This window comes from Suncus etruscus, chromosome 1, assembly GCF_024139225.1.
Source record: "Suncus etruscus isolate mSunEtr1 chromosome 1, mSunEtr1.pri.cur, whole genome shotgun sequence".
Classification (NCBI taxonomy): domain Eukaryota; kingdom Metazoa; phylum Chordata; class Mammalia; order Eulipotyphla; family Soricidae; genus Suncus; species Suncus etruscus.
In genome coordinates, this window is record NC_064848.1 from 188,478,265 (window position 1) to 188,495,026 (window position 16,762).

A 16,762-nucleotide genomic window follows, 5' to 3' on the forward strand; every position below is an offset into this window, starting at 1 on the left:
CAGTTGATTTCTCTATATCAACTTTTATGCCAGATGAATTTTGACAATTTTTAGTTTTCAAATGAGATACAGGAAATATTTCCAATAAAAAGATCTGAGCACTTTGCCACAAATTTCTTCTTTTTGAGAAAAAGCAATCCAAAAAAATGTGTTTATTATCATTTGCAAGTGGTGAAAGGCTTGAGTAATTTGTTTGCTTCAGAAGCAGTTAGATTTTGGTTTTTGTTTGTTGTTGTTGTTGTGTTGGTTTTTGTTTTTGGTTTTTGTTTTTTGGGTCACACCTGGCAGCACTCAGAGGTTACTCCTGGCTCTACCCTCAAATATCGCTCCTGGAAGGCTTGGGGGACCATATGGGATGCTGGGATTTGAACCACTGTCCTTCTGCATGCAAGGCAAATGCCTTACCTCCATGTTATTTAAAGTCAAGTCATGATGCCAATCAGGAAGTCTTCACAATTTACGTGACACTAAACAATGAGGCATTTGGTATCATTTGTTCCCTGATTTCTACTTAAATTCTCCAGTGTTTGTCCAATATATCATAAACAAGTACCATGATAATGATTCCGGGATAAAGGTTTTGAGTGGACCCAATACCATTTCAGATTCTATGGGTGAATATGCTGTATGTGTCCCTAATAATAATCTGGGTATGAAACAGAGCTCTCTTGGCAATATCAATTATTAAAATAAAACTTTACACATTGAATCAAGTTTTTCACATCAATCTTCTACTTCCAAACCTGCAATTCTTCTTTACTGGTGTTGCAAGCTTTGCATATGAATTTTTTCCCTTTCAGTAGTAATATTCGGCTACTTACATTAATTTTGGTCATAGAAACAAGAAATTCAAATTTCCTTATCTTTTCTTAAATGATCCAGAAATTTTTGTATAATGAAACATTATGATTGTTTCTTTGATACAGTAAAAATACCAACATTGAGATGATTGTCTCTTAGACTAAATTATATGTGAAATATCTTTGTCTGATGACCATTGCAGAGTCACTTCTGTATCAGACCTTTTGTCTTCCTAAAACATAGTAGAGATAGAAGTTTCCATGAGGTAAGTAGCACTAAAGCTTCTAACTGTAGGGACCAGAGCCATAGCACAGCAGTAGGGTGTTTGCCTTGCATGCGGCTGACCTAGGATGGGCCTTGGTTCGATTCACCAGCATCCCATATGGTCCCCCAAAGCCAAGGGCAATTTCTGATTGAAGTTTCTTGTTCTCCACCTCATCCATCACAAGCAAACTTATTTCAGTCTTTTGCCTTTCTATTTCTGTTTCTTCTGAAGGATAGTTACCATCTTTTGCATATTTTAATAACTTTTATACCTAATTTTTTAACTTTTTCACAAAGTATTGGTCGTTCAAATTAATATCAGAATCAATATCAATATCAGTCACTTTTTCAGCCAGAGCCTCCTATTTCTTTTTTTCAGTATTTTTCCCTCTTTCTTCTTCTTTAAGAATTGTTTCCATGGGTTCGGTTTATTCTATCCTTACTATTTGTTTTTGACCATCTCTCATATACTTTCTTTAAGACCTGGAACTTAATTTCCATTTCTGTGTCATTTTCCTTCCTTTTTATTTCTTTTCTTCATTTAGCTTGCAAGAGCTGCCTGTATTTAGCAATTTGTTCATTGTCCTTCTGAGTTTTCTTTGATTTTTCCAATTATTCTACATTGACTCATTATCACCTTGCAGTTTCACTTTATCTTCACTTGAATAAGCTAAATTGACTTGAAAATTCATAACCAAAAGGTATTCTTTTCTAAATTTCGTAATGAGTATTATAATTATTTCATGACCAGTCTCATCTTGAGTAATCTCCACCATTGATATTCTGATTGCAGCACACATGAGATATTTTGAGTTATATACTGTTAAATCCACATGTGTGACTACATTCTTGGGCTCATCGTCAAAAGTCAGATCATCTTGGATAAACATTAGGTATATAAACAAACAGTGTTATTATGCAATCACACTTCTCATAAATTTTACTGGCTGTTTCAAGGAGCACTTCAGTTGTTTGCAATGATAGTCTCTCGGTTTTTCTCTAGTAGGCCAATCTTTTTCAGAAGCATCTTTATGGACACTTAGTAATTCCGCTGGTCCTTGAACTTATTCTTCCTTTCCAAAATGTAAAGAATATATCTTTACAGAAAATATAACTCCAGCTTTAATTTTAAATAAATTGAACAGAGCCAGCAAATCTTTGGCCTTCAATCTGTCTCAGTGCATGTTACAAATTTATAATCAACATGTAATCTCATCTATAAGAGGACCATCTTTAATTAATTAATCTCTAATTCTCTAAATATCTCTAAGCATCTTTAAGTAATTCTTTCTAAGTATGCTCAAAAGTCAATTCAACCAGGAGAAAATCTTCTATATCTTCCACATTGTCTGAACTAGTTTCTGTTTCCTTTATCCCTTGCAAGATCAGGACCACTGTCACTTTCATCATGATCCTCACTAGCCTTAACTTATCATCATCTTTTCTTCATCTCATCATTATCATCACCAGCTGAAGTTTCATCACCACTTATAATTTTATTCTCAGATTTTTATTACCATCTTTTTCACTAGCACTTTCTAAATCTTTCTTCAGATCATTTTTGCCAAACATCATCACACGCTAAGTCTCAGAACAACCATTGTCCCTTGCCATTTTGAATGAAATTACTGAATGCATTTCTCTTCCTGTCGCAGAATAGCTTACATTGAAAAATTTCATGATTTCAGAGTCTGTTATCTGTTGGAGTAACAAGTTTTTACTTTATTCAGGATAATTCTTCTTTGCATGTGCTTGTCCCACCTGAGATGGAAATAACTCTGGATTGTCCCCCTACACATACCTGTTCTCCAAAAATGGGATGATTCTACTCTTCTCAGTAAATACCTCTGATCAAAGAGACTTCTGGCTTCAGTCCCATAGCTAGCCTGTCTGCCTACCAGTACCCTTTGCCAGCTATCAGTTAGTTTGTGGCAGAAGTTTCTGAACCTGTTTTATCTCCCTAACCTTGTGTGGATTCTTTCCTGTGTCAGCATTGCTTCCAGAACTTCATTCCCCAATCTCTCTGGAATTGGGGTATGAGGCTTCCACTACATCTGACTCCTGATCTCTTCAACTACAGGTGAGATGTTTCCTGGGTGGATTTTATAGTTATTAAAGTGGTTAAAGATAAAGATTGAATAAAGAACCTAATTCCTGTTTGGCTCAAAGCTATGATAATGACTTGGTTTTGGATAGAGGGATTCTGGTTCTTCTTCACGTGTGTTGCTACCTTCTTTATTCCAACACTCAATATAACATATAATGGGGTAGTAATTTTTGTATTAGTCATTCTGGTATTGCTCCAACTAGGCATTATAATTTTTATGTACCATGCACTATGGGATGTGCAAGTCAAGCCTTTAGAAACACCTCCTACTTCAGAAATAAAAGTGCCTGCATAATAGTGACATCTCAAGCCAAAAGCCCTGAGGCCAGTAACCCACCACTTGTTACTGACTCTGGGCCAGAGTAATCATGAATTGCTGAGATTAATATAACTGATGAAACAAATACTGAAAATGAGCCAGCTATAGCTTCCTCTGATGCTGAGTCTGAAAGCAGCTCTCTAAGATCTTCTACCCCTCCCTCAATGCTACTCATCAGAGAAAGCCAGAGATCTGACTAACCCACTCTCTCCACCAGGAAAACAACCAACCCTAACCTATGTATGTGTGAACATGGGTTCTCTTAGCCAATTCAAGAAGGCGTGTTCACAATATGGGCCAATTTCAGTGTTTTATATTAAATTTCTTACCATCAGAAATGAAGGTGGATTTTAGACCCTCCCCAGATTTTCATACAGTGGCTAAGACATGCCTGAGTTCTCAGCATTTAAAGTGGAAATGTAGTTTTCTGACTAAGCTAAAAACAAACATCAGACCCTAGGACATGCTGGAAGGTCAATTTCTGAAATTCAGCTGTTCTATGAACTTTTGATGGGAAAGGGGTTTACTCAGACCCCAACAGTCAGGTAACCTTATCCCTTGCTGTTTTGAAACTGCTCCATGAGATTGCATTGTATGCTCGGGAGAAAATTGACACAGCCACGGAAATGAATGGTAGTTTTACAAAGATTTTTCAGGCCACCTCAGAGCCTAGGTTTTGATCCTGAAGTTATAGTCCTGCCAATTCCAAAAAAGAAATAGAATCTATGCTATCCCGCAGTGATGCTCTTTAAAGAGCTTTAGTTAACTTCTCAGGAGAAAGATCCTCCCATTATCCCACTGGAAAAACCTTTGATTTTTTTCAGAAGGACTGATTTTAAATCTCTTCAATAATTCATTTCTCCTCCAGACCTTATGCTCCTATGTTTTAGAGTGATGGATCATAATCAAGGAAAGGAGATAATACTGGAACCTTACTGACCACAACAGTGTCTATAAATTACAAGTCTGCTCAACAAGTGTAACTTGCTACTTTAATCCACTTACTCTCCCATGTTCCAGAACCATGCAATGTGGTGAGTGACTCAGCTTACCTGGTAGGCCTTCTGGAATTGTCACTGTCTCTTTAAATACCCATAATCAGGTGGGTCAGGATTTGCTTCAGCTATTGCAAGACCTTTTACAAAATTACTCTGAACCAATTTTCATCACTCATATAAGATCTCATTCTGGCCTCCCAGGGATGATAGCTCAAGGAAATGAAACTGCTGACCACTTAGCCATGCCAATATTTAAGTCACCTGCAGAAGAACATGCAACCCTCCATACAAATGCCCACCACCTTCAAGTGAAGTATGATGATATTCCATGGAGACAAGCCAGACATACTGTTGATAAATGTACCATTTGCATTCTTTTGCATAAAAATATCACATGTAGCTGGGGCCAAACCCCAATGTTTGCAGATAAATGAATTGTGACAAATGGGTGTTACACATATTAACTTCTTTCCAAAGAAACCCTATCTTCATGTGGCTGTGGACACTTGGTCTCATTTTATGTGGGCCACACCTATGACTACTGATAGAACTAAGGCTATTAGCACCTTCCTACCACAATGTTTCTCTGTCATGGGTTTTCTCTAGTCCATCAAAACGAACAATGACCGTGCCAATACCTTTCAATAATTTTGCAAAAAATGGCAAATCAAACACATCACTGGGATCCCCTACAATGCTCAAGCACAAGTTTAACCCTCAAAACTCAATTATTAAAATACAGGAAAGGGGGCATGCCACCAGCAGAACTTCTTGAGGTTTTGGTCCTACAGTTAGCCCATCTGCCTGCCAGTACACTTTCCCTGCTTGCATATAGCTTGTGGTGGAAGTTCCTGAACCTGTTTTATCTACCTTACCTTTGTGTAGTTTCTTTCCTGTGTCAGCTTTACTTCCAAACCTGTGTTCCCCAATTCTCCAGGGGATTGGTACATGAAGCTTCAACTACAGTTGTCTTTAGGTATTTTTTTTTGGGGGGGGGAATATAAGACTGTACTCTGTTAAATATTTTTCCCTTTTGTAATTTTTCATAATTTTTCACTTTCTTTGTTAGGACTTAATTTTGAATCTGCTTTCAGGAATTTGCAAATGTTTTTAATTTTCTGGACCATGTCAAAGTCATCTAGATCACTATTATATTTTAAATCCTTTTAACCTATTTTCTTTGTTTCTTTCTCTTTATCCTAAAGTGTATTCTTTTGTTTTATTTTCTTTTTGTTCAAAAATCTGTTTAACAGTTCAGAATCAGAATCTGAAAAGCTCAATAAAATATTTAAGTCCTCTGTGGGGCTCTGGTTAATAGGACATTCTCTTTTATCCACAGCATAATTCAACTTGAACTTTTTGTCATGAAACATTGCCAAAATCTGTCAGTTTTGACTTTTTAATCTTTTCTGGCTTTTCCAAAAATTTGGAGTCCTTTGTCATTTGCTTATTTTTATTTTGAAGTGGAACTGGACAAATGCATAAAGAAACCAAATACTGTACCAGGATATACTCAGATTTTTTGAACCCAATTTTCCTCACCCTCTCCATATCTCACAACTCTTTTCTTAATTGTTTTATGACATACCACAATTAAAGCATTTTTCTGAAATGCTTTCCAAAATAGAAACAAAAATATGTGGAGGGATAGTCGCACTCAATTGTGAAATATTAAAAAAGGTAGTATGAGATTGGCATACATCACAGAGAATGAGAACAATCAGTGCTGGCGGGGATGTAGAGAGAAAGGAACTCTTATCCACTGCTGGTGGGAATGCCATCTAGTCCAACCTCTATGGAGATTCCTCTAGAATCTGGAAATTGAGCTCCCATTCGACCCAGCTATTCCACTCCTATATACCCTAAGAACACAAGAATACAATACAAAAACTCCTTCCTCACACCTATATTTATTGCAGCACTATTCACAATAGCCAGACTCTGGAAACAACCAAGATGCCCTTCAATAGACGAACGGCTAAAGAAACTGTGGTTTATATACACAATGGAATATTATGCAGCCGTCAGGAGAGATGAAGTCATGAAATTTTCCAATACATGAATGTACATGGAATCTATCATGCTGAGTGAAATAAGTAAGAGGGAGAGAGAGACACAGAATAGTCTCACTCATCTATGGGTTTTAAGAAAAATAAAAGTCATTTTTGCAAAAATCCTCAGAGACGATGAGAGGAGGGCTGGAATTTCCAGCGCACTTCATGAAGCTCACCACAAAGCGTGGTGAGTGCAGTTAGGGAAATAACTACACTGAAAACTACCATAAGCATATGAATGAATGAGGGAACTGGAAAGCCTGTCTAGAGTACAGGTGGGGGTAGGGTGGGATGGAGGGAGATTTGGGACATTGGTGGTGGGAATGTTGCACTGGTGAAGGGGGTGTTCTTTACATGACTGAAACCTAATCACAATTATATTTGTAATCAAGATGTTAAAGAAAAAAATTTTTAAAAATCCTCCAAAAAACCCTTCCATCCTCCCCATAAAAGAAAAGATAGTATGACAATAATATCCATAAATAATAAAGATTAAGTCCAGGAGGACCATCCATAGTAGGAAGCTTGCTACAAATAGTGATGAAATGCAGTTAGTGCACACAAGGGCCCACAATGGCAATATAATAGTTGGAAATGATCACTCTGGACAAGAACTGGGTTCTGAAAGGAATTAAAGTGATAGGTATGATACCCCTTAGTAACTATCTTGCAAGCCACAATGTCTGATGTTAAAAAAGGGAGAGAGAGAGAGAGAGAGAGAGAGAGAGAGAGAGAGAGAGAGAGAGAGAGAGATGTTTGCCCCAGAGGCAGGCAGAGGAAATGGCAGAAGGGAAATTAGGGACATTGGTGGTGGAAAATATACCCTGGTGAAAGGTGTTGTTCATTGAATGACTGAAACTCAATCATGAACAGCTTTGTAACTGTGGTTTAAAAAAAAACCAACTGCATTATGAACAACCTTGTAACAATGGTGCTATATAAATTAATTTTTTGGTCACACCCAACAGTACTCAGGGGTTCCTCCTGGCTCTATGCTTAGAAATCGCTCCTGGCAGGCTCAGGGGATCATATGGGATGCCAGGATTTGAACCACCATCCTTCTGCATGCAAGGCCCTACCTCCATCCTATCTCTCCAGCAATATCATTTAATTTAAAAATTATATGGAGGTACAATAATGATTCTCAACACAAATGATGCATAAATATTATTTACATGTTTAAGACCAATGTCAGGGGGCCGGGTAGGTGGCGCTGGAGGTAAGGTGTCTGCCTTGCAAGCGCTAGCCAAGGAAGGACCACGGTTCGATCCCCCGGCGTCCCATATGGTCCCCCCAAGCCAGGGGCGATTTCTGAGCACATAGCCAGGAGTAACCCCTGAGCGTTAAATGGGTGTGGCCCAAAAAACCAAAAAAAAAAAAAAAAAAAAGACCAATGTCAGGACTTCTGTATGCTAAATGAAACATAAGATGAGGTGAGGTATTCACTAATTTATTAAAAACCATAGAGAAGCTGAGAGTGTAGTTCATCAATAGAGACTTGAATGTGGAAGTTCCTGGGTTTGATCTCAATATTTAGCGGATCAAATTTTTTCCAATACCCTCCAAAAAGAAGGGAGGAACATATAATTGGCAGAAGACACCCTACTTCTAGAGAAAACTCATAGTGATCAAGAAAATAAAAGTAGGATAATAAAGAGTACACTAATAAAGAAAAGGTGGTTATAAAGAGGACTTAATCTCTTTAATTACTTGGTAAGGAGAATGATTATGGTTACAGAGTAAAAACTAGGAACAGAATTTCATATTAAGGAAAGCAGAAATTGGCACATAGGGGACAGACAAATGGCAGAGGAGCTCTGAGGAAGGACTCTGCACTCCAGCCAGCGATTCAAAGCCTCTGCAGCAGCAGATGAAGCACAGAAGTTGTGTTAGAAGCCAAATGTAGGAAGGGAAGATCCCAAAGAAAAAATCAGTGAGCAGATGGTTCATGTGTGTGCAGATGGCAAGACCTATCGAGGCCCTTAGCAGCAACAGGACTGGCCTGAGGAGGTGCAACCAAAGCTCTCAGGGAGGCACCCAACCAGGTGGCAGCATGTAGGGTGGTAGCAGGTTCTGTGGCAGTGCACTGGGGTGCAGCAAGCTGGCTGGCAGCAGGGAGTGCCACAGCATGGCTGGGAGCAGCAGGACTTGCAGCAGCAAGGTGGGGGGCAGCAGGGTTTGCAGCAGCAAGGTGGGGGGCAACAGGGCTTGCAGCAACAAGGGGAGCAGCAGGGTTTGCAGCAGGTAGGTGGGGGGCAACAGGGCTTGCAGCAACAAGGGGAGCAGCAGGGTTTGCAGCAGGTAGGTGGGGGGCAGCAGGGCTTACAGCAGCAAGGTGGGGGGCAGCAGGGCTTGCAGCAGCAAGGGGGGCAGCAGGGTTTGCAGCAGGTGGTGGTGCAGCAGGTGGTTTGACAGCAAGCTGGGCGGCAGCAAGGCTGGCAGCAGCTGGGCCTACAGCAGGTGGGCTGACAGCAAGGAGAGCAGCACATGATGGCAGGAGTGATGGGTGGACCTGTGTTTAGAGGGGAGTTTCCCAGAAGATACTAACCCCTCTTCTTCTGATGCTTTTATACCCTGGACCCCCAAAGTTTACACCAATAAACTAGAATTTCCTTGTGTTCAGGGATTTGGAAATGAGGAAGTTGTTCTCATAATGTCATGAATCTTTATAAATTAATGCTTGATGTGTTATTTAATTGAGAGTTATTCATAGAAATCTTTCTCCAGAAATAAGGCGGTCGCATCATCAGCATTGTTTCCTTCTTTGATCATAGTCTGATCATGTGACCAAGTTCCTAAAGTTTATGAGGTCATAATATCTTTCTCTCCAGCTTCGTTCGTTGGCCACATGAAGATTCGGTAGGGTGAAGCATGTTCACAGTAAAGAGTAGAATACCAGAATCAGTTGTTTACAGCTCCTCTTGGGAGCTCTATTCCTACTGACTCTCACCCACCAGGGTATAGCTCAGCTCTATGAAATACTTAAAAGATGATTGTTTGGCTATCTGTTACATATAATGAGCAGAACTAAAGCAGGAGAATAACAGAGCTATAGTAACTGAAATAAAAAATCTGTCTATCAATTCTTAGTATCAATTGTTCTTGTACTCCGAGTAGAGAATGGGACAGTCATTCTAGGTATGGGATACTGTTGATATAATTGGGGATCATTCTGGAAGAGAAGAAAGATCTAGTGGCACCAGAGTTACCCTTGCTTCCTCCAAAGTATGTCACTTCATGTCTCAAAATGCACAATAACTGCCTCATTCCCTGTCTCCCTCTATGTCTCTTGCTTTCTCTCTCTTTCTTTCTTTGTGATTATATATGCCCTGTTTGCTCCTGCATCTTTTCAGCCTTGTATCTAATGATTAGATGCAAAAAATGATATCTCTGAGATATCCTTTCCCTAACTAGATAATTATATTATTGTCATAGGAAATTGCCTCCATAAACAGTATGTTGGGCAAGAAAGATACTCTATGCAATTTAAGGTGTCTAGAGATGCATTATTTGGAACTTGCTCCAAATTGAACATCTCCTTATATTTCACAACCCAATAATTAATGGGTTTATACATTCAGAATGATCTCTTACAGGTGTGCCTAAAGCACCAACCTAGGGAGCTGTAGAGATAATACAGTAGGTAAGGTATTTGTTTTGCACAGGGTTGACCTATGTTTGATCCTCTGCATCCACTATGTTTTCCCAAACCCAACAGGAGTGATCCCCAAGTGCAGAGCAAAATATAATATCTGAGCACTGCTGTGTGTAGCTAAAAAAAAGGCAGAAAAAAAACTTAAATAATTAAGCACCAAGCTAGATTCAAAACCCTGTAGAAATGACTTATTGGCTTCTTCATGTGATATCTACTTTGATCCAATATCCAATCAATAGTTCACAGAACAGGAGCACCCACAATACATGTACTCAGAAACAATGACTAGAAATCCAATTTATTTGCTTCATCTCCTTTCATTCATATACTTAAGAATTTGTTCTCAATTTTCATCACCAATCTTTAGGTAAATGGGATAGTTTTTGTGGCGGAGAAGTTCAAGAGGAAACATAATAGATTATACTTATCACTTGGTAATTTTGAATTCTTACTGTCCTTAGGCCAGAATTAGAAAAATGTTACTGGTAAAAGAAAATTGTCATGACAAGGTCCAATGCAGGAAAAGAATGTCCCAATTCAGGAGATTTACTGGTGTATCTCATGGTGTGTCCATTCCCAGAAAAAAAGCATAAATGAGCAAGGACAGCCATAAAATCACAAGCTAAAAACTTCCAGACAGATTTTATCAGGTAATCCCCCTGAAAAGTTTTCAAGAATAAGAGAAGGCTTTGGGAATGGTAAATAGACCAAAATTGTGGTGGTGAGAAGGGATAAATATGAAGCACCTCACATGATTAAGAAATCACTGTCCATTATTTATTTATTTACATTATTTATTACATCCCTTTCTACTTTCCTTCCTGAGTTTAAGGTTTCTTCTTATTTTCTCTCTTTTTCATTCTCTTTTTTTCCTTCTTACATTCAGTCCTTTCTTTCTTCTTTCTCCTTTTATCCCTCTTCATTTTTCTTTTCTTTATTATTTTAGGGGGAGGTTATTTTGAGTCATGCCTGGCAATAATACTCAGAGATTAATCCTGGCTCTGCACTCAGGAATTACTTCTGGTGGTGGTCAGGGGACCATATGGAATGCTGTGGATTGAACAAAGTTTGGCTGCATGTAAGGAAAGTTCCCTACCCACTTTCCTAATGCTCCTGTTCCTCACTTTCTTTTTCTTTATTTTTTTATTTATATTGATATTTTCTTACTTTTTATTGTTCACCTTTTTTTCTTTTTTTATTTTTCTATTTTCATAGTTGGTTCTCTTTTTCTCTCTCCTTCTTCATATCCTTGCTTCTGTTCTAGAAGCCGTGACATGCTACACATGAAGAAGAAAATACTGCATGTGAAAGGAGCACAGAATAAATTGTATATATTATCTTCAATATTTCCATAAGAGAAAGCATGTATGTGTCCTACAATTCATCTGATGAAGATGTGGCCAGGATCTAATCAGACCCCTTAGAATAAGAGGAAGATAAAAGCATATTCTCTCCCCCATCCACTTGTAATATCTCTGGTTTGAGGAGACAGCAATAAAGCAATTATTTGCAAGTCAGAATATTCATGAGAACTTTGCAATGCATGACTGCTTCCCTGACATAGACACACTGCTTCCTGATATGTCAGAGAATTTCTGGGGAACTATTAAGCAGACATCATACTCTCCTATAAAAGTTGTTTTTTTCTTGTAAAGTAGAAGTTTTCAAAACTCCTCAGGACTTACTATCATTCCTGATACTATCAGGTAAATGTTCCTCTCTAATTAAGAAAAAATATTAATTTATGCATCAATGGATTTAGAAATATTCTCTCCCTGATATTTTGCAAGCAAACTATATCATGTCAATATGTAGAAAGTCAACTTATGTAGAACATAAGTTCTATTTTTTTTGTTTTGTTTTGTTTTTTTGTACACACCTGATGTCACTGCATTCAGGGTACTTCTGGTGGTAACCTGGAGATCATGTGAAATGCTGGTTATTATATCTGGGTTTGCCATGAGCAAGGTAGCAGGCAAGCACCTGCTGTACTACTCTCTAGCCAGCATATGTTCTTGAATATAATAAATCAAAAGACACTATTATTTAGATTGGTTTAGAATTTATTTAAAAGTGCAGAGGCAAGCCTCCTGCATCTTGGAAACAACCAAACAATCATGAAAGAAGCAAGATAAAGCTATAACTAATAAAGAAAACATGACTGTGAAGATTTCTAGTCAGTTTGCAGAAAATTATGAGAAAGCTAATTATGACTGATTTTTCTAATTTTCTTAAAGAAGAAGGATGACCTCACTTCAGAGTCAAAGTTGAGACCAACATTCTTTCTCAAGGCTGCATTAAGCTGATACTTGAAGGACAGAAAAAAAAAAAAAAAGCAAAGAAACACTGAGGAAGGGCTCTGTACTCCAGTCAACCGATTCACAGGTTGTGAAGCAAAAGATGAGGCACAGAAGTTCTGGGGGGAATCAAGTCTAGGAAGACAAGATCCCAGAAAGGATTAGTGAAAAAGAAGGCCCATATGTGTGCAGATGGCGAATTCTGAACAGGCCCTCAGCAGCAGCAAGACTGGCCAGAGGAGGTGCAGCCGAAGCTCTCAGGGAGGCATCCGACCAGGTGGCAGCAGGTGGGGTGGTAGCAGGTTCTGTGGCAGTGCACTGGTGTGCAGCAAGCTGGCTGGCAGCAGGGAGTGCCACAGCAGGGCTGGGAGCAACAGGGGGAGCAGCAGGGCTTGCAGCAGCAAGGTGGAGGACAGCAGGGCTTGCAGCAGCAAGGTAGAGGACAGCAGGGCTTGCAGCAGCAAGGTGGAGGACAGCAGGGTTTGCAGCAGCAAGGTGGGGGGCAGCAGGGCTTGCAGCAGCAAGGTGGGGGGCAGCAGGGCTTGCAGCAGCAAGGGGAGCAGCAGGGCTTGCAGCAGGTAGGTGGGGGGCAGCAGGGTTTGCAGCAGCAAGGGGAGCAGCAGGGCTTGCAGCAGGTGGTGGTGCAGCAGGTGCTTTGACAGCAAGCTGGGCGGCAGCAAGGCTGGCAGCAGCTAGACCCACAGCAGGTGGGTTGGCAGCAAGAGGAGGAGCACATGGTAACAGGAGTGGTGGGTGGACCTGTGTTTAGATTCTGGTGGTTTCTTCTCATCTGGGGCTTTTATACCCTGGACCCTCGAGATTTACACCAATAAGCTGAAGCTCCTGATTATTTTTGTTGTTCCTGGAAAACACCAAGGAAATTGGTTTTCCTTGTGCTTTGATGAGTCTGATAATTATTAGTTCAAACTTTTCATAATTGGGAGTACTAGTTAACATCTTTTCCTGAAGTGAGGAAGACAACAATCCTCAGCAGCCTCCTTTGTGGTCATGTGACACTGCCTGATCATCATCTGTTCTGCTCACCTGGAGAAGGGCAGAGCCCTGCTCTTCTCAAGTCTGGTTTGGTAGTGCTCTGAGAATAGGACTTGTCCTGAAGATCAGGATGCTGATGCAGTTGTGATGAATGAATCCCAATTCAAATCTACATCTGATTGCCCTGAAGTCTGATTTACAGCTATAGCACATGTCTGTCTGTAGTCAGCTTCTTCTAAATGCACTCCAGTTCTTTCAGAGCTACTTGGAAAGAGTGTGGCTGGCCAGTTGTTTCCATTCTCAAATAAGCAGCAAATCCAGAAAATAGGAAGAGAAGCAGTACAGTATAAGCTCAGCATCAAGCCTTATATCGTTCTTCTTTCTCGTTGTAGCTGGATCTGTATAAGGAGAGATATTACAATGTACATGTTCTGACTTTTATATTTTTAAGCATCATGATTTATAATAATGTTAATAATAGAGTTTTTGGCTTTTAATATTCCAATTCTAACCCATGACATGGTTAATCACCTCTTGACCAATATCCCAAGATCTTTGCCCACCCCTTACCCTGTCTCCTTAGCTAAATTTTTAAAAAAATTTATTATACAGTCCAATACTTTCAATAATGTCATAATTTATCTCTCATACTTTTACTTATTCTACATCATTCCCTGGTGTAGAATTCTCTACATTCTAAGTTCTCTAATGGATGATAAATGGTTTCTGTTTTCCTGGCTTGGGTTGTATATGCCACAGATAAAGAGATCCTTGGCACAGAGGTAGGGAAGATAGATTACTATAGTCTATCTAAATCTCTACCCTTTATGTTTCAACTAATAAGAGATTTCCCAGCCTAAATTTTGCCCCTTTTTGGTCCCATTTTCCCTCTCTTCTGAATGTTATCAAGGCATATGATTGCTATATCTAGGAAAACCCAAAGTGAGTATTAAGAGAAAGAACATTTCACTGACTACACATTTTACACTTGCTGACTCTAATGCTAACTTCCTCAGGAATGAATATGTTTTATTTGAATTTTCTTTGATTGTTCATGTATATTAAATACTTTTGACTTCTTTTCCATGAGGATCCCAATCAAGTCCTTTACCAATATTTTTTTCTTGGTTGCCTATTTATTCTTAACTATATGTTCTAAACTCATTACATGTGTGTTCACAAATATGTTTATTGTGTAAATGAAACTTTTGGGGGTTATGGCTAAATTGGCAGTGCTCTGTGTTTTGTGCTCAGGGCTTACGCTTGTGTTGTGCTCACAGATACTCTCAAGGGACCATATGGGGTGCCAGAAAACAAACAGAGTTAGCCAAATGCAAGGCAATAGCCCTACCCACTGTACTATCTCTCCAGCCCCTAAATAAAACCTTTTTGCTTTTTTTTTCTGGGAAATCTGAAGGGAAAAAAGCCAAATAGCTGGGGCCATTTGCCTTGTACTTGGTAACCCCAGATGAACTCTGGTTCAATTCCCAGCATCCCAAACAGTCCCCTGAGCCTGCCAGGAGCGATTTCTGAGCATAGAGTCAGGAGTAGCCTCTGAGCGCTGCCAGGTGTGACCCAAAAAACAAACAAACAAACAAAAAAAAACCACCTTGATACACCTCGTGCCTCTTATACTTTAAATCCTTCAAAGTTCCTAACTTTCTTTCATTAATAACTATTTGCTATTGAAGTCCCTAAGTAATCAAAATATCCGATTTTGAAAATTTCACACATTGCTGTATATGTTAGGTATTAGGCATTCACTTAGGGTCTTAGGAAGGCATGTTTACTGCAAAGCTGCCAGCACACTGCACTACTTTGACCCAATAGACCAGGAATGGCCTTCAATCTTGCAGACATAAAAAGTGATCCTATATCCATTTCAAGGGTGAAACTCCTTTAACTCATCATAGTGATATGTCAATTCCAACCTTACTTTAGAAGTGCCTCCAAACTATAGGTGACACAAAGAAAGAAGAGGTGCAGATTGAGAACGGTTCTGAACTCTTCAAACTAAACAGGAAGTAGAGTTAGGAGACCAAATACAATAGTCAACTTGAACTAAACAGACTTAGGGGAGGATGATCATAAGAAAAATGCTTCCGTTGGGTTACTCTCCATCAGCAAAGTAAACAAATCAATTATGATCCAAAACTCATATCTCTAAGGACAAACTACTTCCTTTATCACATCCTCAAGTACTAGACAAATGAACATAAGCAACAAGGAAAAGTTCTGCTTATTGGTCCATATTGGAGGGCAATGTATATAAAAGGTACAGAAGAGAGGGGAATATCAGATTCTGGGATATTTGTCTCTGTTCTGAGGCCACCATCAGACCCTGACACCATGACCCACACCTGTTGCTCCCCTTGCTGCCAGCCCTCATGCAGCTGCAGCACCTGCTGTAAACCCTGCTGCTCTCCCTGTTGTTCCCCCTGCTGTAAACCCTGTTGCTGCTGCAAACCCTGCTGCACTCCTTGCTGCAAGCCCTGTTGTTCTCCCTGCTGCTCACCTTGCTGCAAACCCTGTTGCTCCTCCTGCTGTAAACCCTGCTGTAGCCCTTGCTGCTCCCCCTGCTGCAAACCCTGCTGTTGCTGCAAAGTTTGCTGTGTCCCCTGCTGCTGCAAACCCTGCTGCTCTCCCTGCTGTTCTTCCTGCTGCTCCCCACCTTGCTGCTGCAAACCCTGCTGTTCTCCCTGCTGCAAGCCCTGCTGTTCTCCCTGCTGCAAGCCCTGCTGCTCTCCATGCTGCTCACCCTGCTGCTCTCCCTGCTGTAAACCCTGCTGCAAACCCTGCTGTTCCCCCTGCTGCAAGCCCTGCTGCTCTCCCTGCTGCTCGCCCTGCTGCTCTCCCTGCTGCTCACCCTGCTGTTCTCCTTGCTGCAAGCCATGCTGCTCCCCCTGCTGTAAACCTTGCTGCTGCTGTTGCAAAGTCTGTTGTGTCCCCTGCTGCTGCAAGCCCTGCTGCTCTCCCTGCTGCTCTTCCTGCTGCTCCCCACCTTGCTGCTGCAAACCCTGCTGCTAGGCTTGCTGCTCCAACCTGCTGCCAAACCACCTGCTTCTGACCAGTTTGTGTGACCAGCTGTTGTGTTACCTTGCTACCAACCTTGCTTTTACTAATGCATCCACATATCTCTTCAAGGAAATAACCTCCCATCCACACACCTACTAGACACATGTTTTTGTATCCGCTTTCCTGCAGGGACATACACACACACTATTACTGCCTAAGGGTCATGTTCCAGTAGAATGTGACCCAGGGCAAAAGGAAA

At 40.2% G+C, this 16,762-nt stretch overlaps 3 protein-coding genes and 1 pseudogene across 3 annotated transcripts; 1 reads left to right on the plus strand and 3 right to left on the minus strand.

The window, feature by feature from the left end:
* Positions 1 to 1,337: 1,337 nt before the first annotated feature.
* LOC126000221 (ESF1 homolog) lies at positions 1,338 to 2,640 on the minus strand (annotated as a pseudogene).
* Positions 2,641 to 8,525: 5,885 nt separating this feature from the next.
* Positions 8,526 to 9,032, minus strand: LOC126000382 (keratin-associated protein 9-1-like). Its single transcript, XM_049767721.1, has one exon. It carries the CDS (start codon positions 9,030 to 9,032, stop codon positions 8,526 to 8,528), a length of 507 nt encoding a protein of 168 aa, XP_049623678.1.
* A 3,677-nt stretch (positions 9,033 to 12,709) lies between these two features.
* On the minus strand, positions 12,710 to 13,285 carry LOC126000512 (keratin-associated protein 9-1-like). Its single transcript, XM_049767783.1, has one exon. The coding sequence runs from the start codon at positions 13,283 to 13,285 to the stop codon at positions 12,710 to 12,712; it is 576 nt and encodes a 191-aa protein (XP_049623740.1).
* Positions 13,286 to 15,837: 2,552 nt separating this feature from the next.
* LOC126000640 (keratin-associated protein 5-4-like) lies at positions 15,838 to 16,515 on the plus strand. Its single transcript, XM_049767845.1, has one exon. It carries the CDS (start codon positions 15,838 to 15,840, stop codon positions 16,513 to 16,515), a length of 678 nt encoding a protein of 225 aa, XP_049623802.1.
* Positions 16,516 to 16,762: the final 247 nt, after the last annotated feature.

What these genes read in the sequence shown, in the direction of transcription:
- LOC126000640 (XM_049767845.1), top strand. Translation starts at nt 15,838, where the DNA reads ATGACCCACACCTGTTGCTCCCCTTGCTGCCAGCCCTCATGCAGCTGC.
- LOC126000512 (XM_049767783.1), bottom strand. Translation starts at nt 13,285, where the DNA reads ATGAGAAGAAACCACCAGAATCTAAACACAGGTCCACCCACCACTCCT.
- LOC126000382 (XM_049767721.1), bottom strand. Translation starts at nt 9,032, where the DNA reads ATGTGCTGCTCTCCTTGCTGTCAGCCCACCTGCTGTAGGCCCAGCTGC.